At 49.8% G+C, this 11,295-nt stretch overlaps 1 protein-coding gene across 1 annotated transcript; it reads left to right on the top strand.

Moving 5' to 3' along the window:
- The first annotated feature begins 2,201 nt into the window (after window positions 1–2,201).
- On the top strand, window positions 2,202–5,720 carry RTP2 (receptor (chemosensory) transporter protein 2). The gene is made up of 2 exons (XM_008580051.1): window positions 2,202–2,365; window positions 5,204–5,720. Exons 1-2 carry the CDS (start codon window positions 2,202–2,204, stop codon window positions 5,718–5,720), a joined length of 681 nt encoding a protein of 226 aa, XP_008578273.1.
- Window positions 5,721–11,295: the final 5,575 nt, after the last annotated feature.

The raw sequence follows: 11,295 nt of genomic DNA, 5'->3' as shown, positions 1-11,295 counted from the left end.
CGGAATGATGGAGTTTGGATGTGTTGTCCCCTCCAAAACTCATGTGGAAATTTGATCTCCAATGTGGCAGTGTTGGAAACTGATTGAGTCATGGAGGCGGATCCCTCATGAATGGATTAGTGCTCTCCCTGGGGGCAGGGGAGTAATGAGTGAGATCTTGCTCTATTAGTTCCCGTGAGAGCTTGTTGCTTAAAAAGACCCTGGCACCCTCTCTCTCTCTCTTGCTTCCTCTCGCCATGTGATCTGCTTGTACCCGCTGGCTCCCTGCTACTTTCCACCATGAGTAGAAGCAGCCTGAGGCCTTTGCCAGACGCAGCTGTCCCAGGATCGTAAGCCAAATAAACCTCTCTTCTTTATAAATTACCCAGTCTCAGGTATTCTGTTATAGCGACACAAAACGACTAAAGCAATTGTTTTACTATAAAAAACTACTGCCTTATCTTTGGGCTGAGGTAGCATTTTTTATAGTACATAGACTCACTCCCTACAATTGTTTGACAACTGGTGACATAAATGGAAGGGTTTCTAGCATATGGAACTTAACCCCAAGCAAAGCCTGGTCATTTTGAGGGCTCTGACTCAAATTGACCGTGCATCTCCTGGTTCCAAACTCAGAGCTAAGTGGTCTGTTCACATCTTTACTAAACCTGGAGCTGTTTATCTATCTGATGCTTATCCAATTTTGTGCCAGCTGAACATCTTATCAACTTTTGGCTAATAAAGAAGCAAATATAGTGACCAGCCTTAAGGGTAAATTCAATACCCATGAGTGTATTTCTCCTTTCCCTCCCCACACTAACATAGGGTCAGTTCTGGCTATGTGAAGTGTCCAAGGAAATGAACTGAAAAATATGCCCAGACCAAAGAGCATTTCTGACACCTCATCAAGGGATTCCCATCAGTCTTTGGCAGGGGACATGAAAACCACTTGGAGGCAAATACCAAGTCTCGAACTCAACACTGAAAACTTCTGGTTCATAGCAACCCTTTTCAATTCTGCGAGCTCTTCACTCTGTGCCTCCACATGTCTAGGGTTCCAGATTTCCAGGTTACAGAAGCATAAGATGATTACAGCTAGAAGAGAGGCCACATAGAAGTGAGGGCAGAGCTGGGGTAAACAGCCATATTGCCTGGCCTTTTCCCTGCCCTATACTTCCTCCCTCCAGATGACTGTGCCTGCATCTGAATTATGCAGATTTGGAGTCCAATTCCCTCTAGTCTCTAGAGTATTTAAGTTGGGCCTCAGGGAGCTGTGGATACCCTATTGCCTGGCCTTGTTCAGCGACAGCTGAGGCAGCAGGTGCCTACAGCTCAGAGCAACTTGTTCCTCCAGCAACAACCTTAGCATGGCTTGGGACCAGGAGCTGCGTCCAAGCTCTAACAATCCCACGACCCTGTGAATCTAAAGTGTTATTACTGTGCTTTTCATGGTGTATTACATTACATTTTATCTCAACAACTGGTCTGAGATCTCCCTGAGCAAATGGGCCACGTGTTACTGCTCTCTCAATCCCCCTGTGTCAGGAGCTCAATAGTACTGCAATAAATGAACAAATGAGCTTGGTTTCAGAAGGCCTGCATCTGAACCTTGGATGAGCTACTAGAAGTAGTGTAAACCTCAGTTTCCTGATCTGATCTGCCCTGGACAGCACACAAGTCAAGCAGCTTGTGCATGACACAGGGTAAATGATGGTAACGACACCTCAGGGCTGTGAGAGCAGCAGCTCTGCATTTCCTTGTCCCTTGTTTCTCCTTGACTCCCTAGAGTGTCACAGTTACCATAACACATGATGTGGAGATGTGGAGAATGCCTGGAAGAGCAGCAGGGGAAGCAGGGCCACCAGATAGTCCTTGCTTCCTGGACACTTTGGAGCCCTGGCTGAGTGTGGTCTGGGCTGGGCCTCCCCTCTGCTTGCTCCACTTTTCAATGTCACCACCCAGCCCTGCCTCTGATGCCCAGCTCAGGGACCTGGAACTCCCCCTCAGGGATTCCCTCCTCCCCAACCCTGACTCTTGGCACCCTGCCTGGCTGCCATGGTAACAGGCTCCACAGTGACAAAGGAGAGATCTGGGTCCTGTTTCCTCCTGATCCTGTCAAGGAGGATTTTCAGACCATTGAGACTGAACTGATCTGCACCTGTCCAGGCTCTTTCTGTTCTCATTTAGGTTGAGCTTAAACCTCCACCCCTGCCAGCAGGACCATGTGTACCAGCTTGACCACTTGCGAGTGGAAGAAAGTCTTCTATGAGAAGATGGAGGTAGCAAAGCCGGCTGACAGCTGGGAACTCATCATAGACCCCAAACTCAAGCCCAACGAGCTGGCTCCTGGCTGGAAGCAGTACCTGGAGCAGCATGCCTCAGGCAGGTGAGAGGCCGGTAGGAAGGGCCCTGCAGGCAGCCTTTGGGTCATAGCCCTGGGGCACCTTCCAAGGAGAGACAGAGCCTGGTCCTGGGCTCACACTCATTCCTATGTCAGTTGAGGTGGGAGATCAGAGAAAGAGCTGCTAGGGGGTCATGGAGGCCTTAGTTCTAATCCTAGCTGTTACCACCTACTCCCTGGGTGTCCCTGGGCAGGTTATGTCATTCTATCTTTGGGTCTCAGTTTTTTACATTAAATGAAGAGCTGTATTACCTTCAATGCCCCTTCAATTTCTGACATTTAAAGAGTGGTTGGAACTGATGGGAGGAGGCTGTGGGGTCCACTGGGGAAAGCCTCAGCCTAGGAGTCAGGGAGCCTGTGCTCTGGTTCTGGGTCTGTCTAGTCAATTCAATCCAATTTGATTTGAATGCAAAACACTTCTCGACCACCTGCTATATGTTAGAAATTGGTTCTATAGCTTACTATCTCTGTGAACTTGGGCAAGTCCCTTTCTCTCTCTGGCTCTCAGTTTCCACATTTGCAAAATGAAGGGGTTGGCCTGAGATGATCAATCAAGTCTCATTCCAGCTCTATTATCTATGGATTGGTGACACAAAGACTTAGCTTTGGGCAGGGCTTCCTTTTGATCCTATCACTTTGTAGGAGCCATATACCTCCCACAGTGCAAGGGGACCCTTCCTTCTAAATCCTACATGCTCCTCCCTCTTCTAGACTGTGACTTAGGACTGGGACCATAGAATTCCCTGCCTATACTGTCACAAGCCCATCTACAGGGTCTGTACAGGCCTCTCCCCTGGGCCTTTGGACTCAAGGGAGGCCAACAGGTGGCTGTGTTCTAGAGGTGTGGGCAGGATGTGGACACAGACTGGGTTGCTCACCTGTATATGTGTGAAGCCCCTCGTGGTACAGAATGGTGCTGAGGGTGGGAGCAGAGGAGGCAGGTTGCAGGTGAGGAGCTTATGTTTGGACTCTTGCCCCAAGACCTTTGAATATTAGAGTAAACCTGTCATGCAATAAAACACAGACAGGTAGAGGTCAGTTCATTCATGTTCATTCAAGTCAATTCAAGAAGCATCTGTTGGGCACCTGTTGTGTGCTGGGCGTTGGCTCTACCTCTAACTAGCCGTTCATATATGGATGGCTCTTTGACTTTCTGGGCCTCAGTCTCATCTTAGTAAAATCTCACACCCTGCTCCCTGCCACCCTCAGGTTTGATATTTTTGGATTTAAGATTTGGAGTCTGGCTTGAGGTTGGGAAACAACTCTGGATTGTCTTACTGAAGATGATGTAGAAGGAGAAGACAAAACATGGAGCTCTGGGGCTGGCTTGTTGGGAGGGGAAGGTGCCAAGGACAGGAGACTTGGGTGCCAGGACTCAGGAGTTTAGGGGCCCAAGCTCCAGCTAGTGGTTCCTCTTGCCTCAGAGCTCAGCTGGTCATATTCTTGGCTGGTGGCCTGTGGCTCCCAGCTGGCCTCAGACAGGACTGCAGAATTGCTGCCCTAGTGCTCACTCTGTGCACAGGCTCACTCTACCTTTAAGCCTTCAGATGTATTAACCCTGGTGCGCTGCAACTGTGGCCCAGCATGGTGGTGGGGCCCCCCTTCTGGCTTGGGACCAATCAGGCTCCTCTGCCCTGCTAACCCTGCCCTCGGCTGTGCTGGGTACTTTTCTGTTCTCATGCTGTCAGTGGCCTGCAGAGGTCAGGAGCTGGCTTGGCTTCAACTCTATCTCACAGCCTGGGCTGAGCAGTGCTTGGCATACAGTAGGTGCTGAGGTGCCTGTTGGACTGAATTAATCTCTTCATCAGAGGTCCTTTAAGGCATTGTATAATGGACCTAGAGAGGGCCAGTGATAAGGGTAGACTCAACCCAGTGGGCACTCCACTGCCTATGAAGTCTCTGTAACATAGGGCTTGGAAGAGGTTCATCTCAGGGGTGGAAGGAACTGCTCTGGAGGTAATGAGTGCCCCATCACTGAAGGTGTGCAAGCACTGGTGGGGGCGGAGGGAGTGGGGCTAGGCTAGATGAGCCCCAGGGACCTTTCTCTGTGCTCCCTGAGGCTGGGTCTCCATGGGGTCCAGTTAAGTAAAGTGGCCTGTGTATATGTAAGTGTGTGGATGTGTGTATTTGGTGGTGGGAGTGGGTTGGAATGGGGACCCCCTGCAGGGCTGCAGTGGTATCTAGGGATGAGTTGTCAAGGGACTGGGGAGTGTTCTTCAGGAAGGAACTGGACTTGGTAGTCCCTCTGCAGGCCAGTCTATCACCAACCACCTGTCCTTACTGTCATTCTTGGTGGTTTACTAAGGACCTATAGTGTGCCAGGGTCTGTGCTCAGCACAGTTAGAGGCATCTCTTCTCCCCAGAGCAAGCAAGATGCACAAGTCAGATGGTGCAGGTCATCCCCCTTATCAGAGTCACAGGAGGTCTGTGTGAAAGGACCCTTATGGACACCATCACACTGCATTTTACAGATGAGAAATAAGAGGAAGAGGGGGAGGGGGAGAGAGAGAGAGAGACCCCCTCTGCAGCGTCCAAGCCCAAGCCCTGAGAGCATGAGGCTGGGGGAGGCTGAGATGGCAGGAGAGCGCACAGGAGGCACCTGGGCTTGGCTCCAGCTCTAGTTCTGAGGTCCCAGGGGCATTCACCAGGAGGAGGCGGGAGCCAGCAGCCACAGAGGGCTAATGAACCCCACAGGGGTTCACAGGCAGTAAACACTCCACCTCCAGGCACAGGCAAACAAACGGGCCTTTCCTTTCCGGGTTCCCAAGGGCGGGCCGTTGCTGGGAGGCCCACCTTCTCCAGCCATCCTTCCCCTCCCCGCAGGTTCCACTGCTCGTGGTGCTGGCACACCTGGCAGTCGGCCCACGTGGTCATCCTCTTCCACATGCACCTGGACCGCGCCCAGAGGTTGGGCTCGGTGCGCATGCGCGTCTTCAAGCAGCTGTGCTACGAGTGCGGCACCGCACACCTGGATGAGTCGAGCATGCTCGAGGAGAACATCGAAAGCCTGGTGGACAACCTCATCACCAGCCTGCGCGAGCAGTGCTACGAAGAGGACGGCGGCCAGTACCGCATCCACGTGGCCAGCCGCCCCGACGGCGGGCAGCACCGCAGTGAGTTCTGCGAGGCCTGCCAGGAGGGCATCGTGCACTGGAAGCCCAGCGAGAAGCTGCTGGAGGAGGAGGCGACCACCTACACCTTCTCTGAGGCCTCCAACTCGAGGACCCAGGCGGGCTTGGGCTACAACTTCTTCTCCCTTCGCTGGTGCCTCTTGTGGGCCTCCCTCTGCCTGCTCATCGTGTACCTGCAGTTCTCCTTCCGCAGCTCTGCCTTCCTTTAGTGGCGCTGCTTAGGGTGGGGGAGGGTACACGGGGCTGAGAGCAGAGAAGCCGACGCAGCCTGGGCCTGGTTGTGCTACAGATTCAGTATATGACCCTGGACAACTCAGTCACTCTAGTCCACTGTTTAGTCCTCTGCAGAATGAGGGTTTTCATTAGATATGTAATGGTCCTTCCATTAGATTTTACAATAATGGGGGGAAGGGAGAAGGTCTAACGTAGGTTTCAGAACTTGCCAGTTTTGGTGTCAGTACTAAGTCCACAGGGAGTTATCTTCTTCCTTTCCCTCCTCCACCTCCATCTCTATCCTTCCTTCTGCTTCGTTTCCATAGCCCATTCTTCATTACGACCCCGTTAGGTCCTGCCTTGATCGTGCATAGTTCACAAGCTCATCTTTAGCTCCCTGTGACTGTCCTGCCGTGGTTCTTCTTGTAGGGAGCAGTGGCCCCACCCAATGCATGGGGAAGAGGTCACCTGATCCCTCTCCTGGAGAGCCTACTCCCAACATTCTGAAACACTCAAGTTTTTTTTACTTGGGTGCTAGAGTCCGCTTGGCTGAACTGTCTAGAGCTGCACTGTCCAATATATTAGCCACTAGCCATATGTGGCTCTTTCAATTTAAATTCATTTAAGTGAAATAAAATTAAAAATTCAGTTCCTCAGTCACACCAGCTACATATCAAGTTCACAGCCATATGTGGCTAGTGGCTGACATATTGCACTGTGCAGAGATCGAACATCATCACAGAAATTTATGTTGGATAGCACTTGTCCAGAGCCTGAAATTTCCACTTAAATGTATGTGGACTTAGAAAATAAGAGGTGGACACAGGCTTAAAGGTGTAGCAAGAAGCCTTCTAGGGTGAGGTACAGGTGGTGTGGGGTGGAGTAAAGGTATACAAATAAATATGTAACCTCTGTGCTCTGGCTGTCAGCTGATTAGAATCTGTGAGTTTCAGTGTTGCCTTACTCTGTCTCCTGGGAGGAGATGGAAAGTAGATCTTGTCAACTGGGTCTGGGACAGGAAGCAGATCATAGGGGTGGGGTACCAATTGCTGATAGCTCCTTTGTAGGGTTCAGATACCGCAAATGCCATAGCTGTGTCTTGAAAGAAGTATCAGTTTGAGACAGAAAAGTGTGTCCAAAATAGGTTGTCAAGGAAAGGGAAGGTTGAAGGAAGTGTTGGGATCCAAAGTGTATTGCCAAATAGGCGTTGGAAAACCAGGAAAAGGGAAACAAGGTAAGGAGTAATGACCACATAGATACCATGCCCTCAACAAGCCTGCCTTCTTTGTGGAGTATTGGGATGGACCTTAATTTCTTGGGATGACAAAGTTATAACACATTTTAATTTAGGGTGTTTCTCTGATGGGTTTCCATGACTTTTTCTTGGCTGGTGCTCTCCCAGGGAATCAGTTCTAGACTTAGTTGTGACATTGCTAGCACTTCCTCTGCAAACTTCCTCAGACATTCTGTAGTGTGTGGTTAAGGTTCTGGAATGTACTAGGCTTGGCAGGATACTTGTAGAAGGCCCTATATTAGCCACCCACCTCCCTGCTCTGAACAAGGAAGTCCATGCCCTAGTAGCCCTGGCTTCATGATGTTCTGATAGAAGAAATGCATCCTGGCCAGACAAAAACTTAGTTTCAAGGAGGCTGCCAGAATCTCAGCAGTGCACAACTCTTGGCTTTTCTTTTCTTTCTTTTTTTTCTTTCTCTTTTTTTGGTGACTGGCCAGTACCTGGATTGAACCCTGAACCTTGGTGTTAGAGCACCATGCTCTAGCTAACTGAGCTCTCTGGCTGGCCCCTGGCTTTTCTTTTTCATAGAGGGTAAGCAGTACCCCCAAAAGGCAGCTGGAGAACCTGTTGAATTCACTGGAAGATGATGGCTCTGTGCATGTGTCTTGGTTTGGGGCTTGGAGAATACATTCCTGTGCTCTGCAGAAGTGTGTGTAAGACGTGGCACCACTGCTTACCCATGATGCAGGGAGATGTCGCTCTGCCTCCTGCGTGAAATACCTTGTGGCAGATTCGATAGCTGTCTTAGTTCCTGGGGATGGTGAGGGAAGGGGCAGATGAGGCAGCTCTGTGGACATGAATCTCCCAGGTGAGAGCAGGAGCTGTGTCCAGTAAGGGGAGGCGATGACCAAGGGGAAGCACAAGCAGGGGAGGCAGAAGGCACCTGCCTCCTGTACCTCCCTCTTTGCCTGGTCCATGAGACCAGCCCACTGGGGGAACATGTTTGCTGTGCTGTTCCCTCAAACAGAGCTGTGACTTGGGCAGTTTTACTCCTGAGCTGGGTCAGATGACACTATGTTGACTATGGTCTGGAGTGGGAAACAGAAACTCTCCTGTTCATATCCCTAATCTGTTCCCGGACATTCACACCTTTCTCTAGCCCACCTCCAGAGCCTCCGCCCCAAGTGGCGCCCGAGAACTGAAGGTGAGGTTGGGAGCTGGAGTGTCTGGTTAGACGTGTTCTCAGAGAGGGGCTGCTCTGGCCACTGAATGCCACCTGCCCATGCAGCTGGCTTTACTCTTCTCCAGCTTTGGCAGGGGGGTTCCGGTGGCTTGTCCAGATTCCTCTGTGGACCTGCAAGAGCAAAGAACGGGGCAATCTGGAAGAACTTGTGCCTTTCCTCAGTTGTGTGCAGCGGGAGAGGTACAGGATGAGTGTCAGGCTGGAGCAGTTGCGAAGTGGGGGGCACGTGAGGTTCTCGGTTCACTTCTGTCAGCTACAGACGGTGCTCACTGGGCCTGTGCAGAGTGTGTGCCCCCCGGACTGTTGCTCAACTACAGACACATGGTGGCTTCTGGGAAGATAAGTGTCAAGGAGCCAGGGAATCAAGTTGTCTCCAGAGGACTGTCTGCCCCTTGCCTTGGTCAACCCTGGAGGGTCTCAAGGGGATATGAAAGGACGGGATTGAGGGTAAGTGGTGCCAGCAGCATTTCTTACTGAAATTGTGGTTTGTGGGGCTAGGGACAGATGCCAGGATTGTGTCAAGGGGGAGGGTGGCGCTTCAGATGGTCAGTCAAGCTGGGGCATCTGCAGGGAGGACTGTGAGTGGAGGAATGAGGAACGACTGAAAACAGAAGGGAGGGTCAGGGGCTGAAACAGGTGAGAAGACATGGGGTCTGGGGAAAAAAGATGCTCATTTTTTCAGTATATAGATACACCTTTTTCATATTTAACTAGAATGGCTCTTCTCTGACTCCACCTCTCTGACTATTGCCATGTCTTTTTTTTAAAAAATTCTTTCAAAGTCAAGTTTCTCAAAGGAGATTGCACTTATCTCCACCTCTTATTTACTCCTTGAACCGTGGAAGTCTCATTTCCATGTCCCTGAAACTGCCACCCACATATTGGCACAGTCAATTGCCAAAGCATCGGCCACTTATCTGTCTCCATCTTACTTGATGTACCTGCTGCATTTGATGCTCCCTCCCTGAAGGTCCCACGATAGCACTTGTCCTTGCTTTGCTGCTTCTCTTTTCTCCCCACTGAGATATTCCTCATGGGCACCTCCCCTCACCCATCCCTGACACACTGGTGTCCCCAGGATTCTCTTCTCTCACTGTTCATTTTCCTTCAGCAACATGCCCACTCAGGTTTTCACTGCATGTGAACTCCTGGTCTTTCTAGCTCCTCTAAGGCTTTCCACTGAGCCCCAGGCCCACAGGCCAGTTGGTCTGTCTCCTGGGAGCTCCCCTCACAAGCAGCAGGACCAAAGCTGAGCTCATCATCTGCCATCCAGACCTGCTCTTCCAACTTCTCAAAAATCTGGGTGGTATCCCCAGACCCTCCTTCACCACCTCAACCCACCCCACACTAATTGGTCACCATGCCCTGTGTCCTGTTGATTGATCTTCCCAACTACCTCTGGGGCTGGTCTATTTTTTTTTTTTCCTTCCCATTTATTACTGCCCAAACCCAGTCCATTGGTGTCTCTTGCCTTAGAAGCCTCCATAATAATCTTCATGCCTGTAGCCTTTTCCCCTTACAATCTACCCTCCACTCTACCGCTGTCCTGGAGTGACTTTCTAATAATCAGATATGATCAGCACACTCCTCTGCTTAGACTCTTCCATTGCTCCTTCCTGCTGATGAATAAAACCTAGTACCATTAGCCAGGCATAATTATTTCCCAGATAATATAATAATAAATAACATGCATTGAGAAGGAGCTCCATCAATATTTACTATTGTTAGTATTCACTTTGTGTGAGGTGCTGTGCTAAGCACTTTATGTGCATCATCTTATTTAATTCTGAAAACCCTTTGAGGCAGATTCTATTATTATCCCTGTTTTACGGCTGAGACTTAGAGAGGTTAAGAAACTGGCTCATGGTGACCTAGTTAGTAAGTTGCAGCATAAAGGTTGAAATTCAGTGTCTCTCTGGCTCCAGAACTTTAGTTCAAAATCATTATACACCCTGCCAGTGGGACAGAGCCAATACTCTTCAAACTGCTGTTCGCTCTCCCCTGAACACCTTCTCCACCTGGATTTCAAGAGTTTCTCTTTCAGTCTCAGCTTGAGCATTAGCTCCCCTGTGAAGCTTTCTTTCATAGCCTCTGGCAGTGTTAGGATCTTATCACCATGAGACCGCCTCTGCTACTGCACTTATCATATTATATTGTCATTGCTTGTTTGCATGTTTGATCTTCACTGGCAGTTGTTTTTCATCTTTCTATCCCCAGTAGATGGCACAAAATAACTACTTACTCAAAATGGATGAACGGATGACTGGCAAAATTTTTGTCTTGAGGATGCAGTATTCCCAACTACGCCTTCCCCTTCCCCACCAAACCATTTTGAGTATGTTTAATGTACTGTGATACTCCCAAGCTGGAAGGGAAGGAAATGCTGACTTTGTGCCACCTATTACGTCTGACAACCCATGACATAGACACTATAGTTATTCACACTTACAGAGGGGAAACTGAGGCTTAGCAAAAGGTCAGTTTCAAAAGGCTTGTGAACTGGTTAGTTTAAACTTAGTACAGGAGCCCAGGCTGCCAGTAAATGAATTAAATAAGCCTGTTTAATCTGCATGACACACACTGGGACTCAGCCCAGATACTGTGCAAGCACCACAGCACCTCACCCAACCCTGGAAAAACAGGGCAAGAAGCGTGTTCTGAGGAATGCAGCTTTATTCCTTCAATTTGCATTCATTTCTCAACATACATCTGGTATATTTTATTTCTGGCTTGTCCTAAGTCCCAGAATCACAAAGATAATTAGACATAGTCCATGTGTGCTAGTCAATGCTGTACTAGGAAAGGGAGAATCGAATCAGAACTCAGGGATGAGGTGTTAGGAATGGTTTCTCAGAAGAGGAGTCATGAGGGTGTATGTTTTGATGGAGGTGTAGAAGTAGGTGAGAAAGTCACTGCTGGGCTGATGGGGAGCTGAGTGCATCCCAGGCTGATGTTCAGGAAGCAGAAAGCAACCAAGTACCAGAAGCGGCAGGAGGATAGAGCACAAGAGGAGAGGGTGGTTGAGGGTCTGGGAGCACTGGCTAGAGATAGGGCAACAGAACAAGGTAGGATGGAGTTGGGTGAAGACAGCTCT

This window comes from Galeopterus variegatus, unplaced genomic scaffold (assembly GCF_000696425.1).
Source record: "Galeopterus variegatus unplaced genomic scaffold, G_variegatus-3.0.2 Scaffold83, whole genome shotgun sequence".
Lineage (NCBI taxonomy): Eukaryota > Metazoa > Chordata > Mammalia > Dermoptera > Cynocephalidae > Galeopterus > Galeopterus variegatus.
This window is presented reverse-complemented; position numbering and strand designations above follow the sequence as displayed.

Excerpts from the sequence above, each read along its gene's own strand:
- RTP2 (XM_008580051.1), top strand. The coding sequence starts at position 2,202 with ATGTGTACCAGCTTGACCACTTGCGAGTGGAAGAAAGTCTTCTATGAG. Across the intron at positions 2,366-5,203 it reads GAGCAGCATGCCTCAGGCAG|GTTCCACTGCTCGTGGTGCT; the intron begins GTGAGAGGCCGG and ends CCCTCCCCGCAG.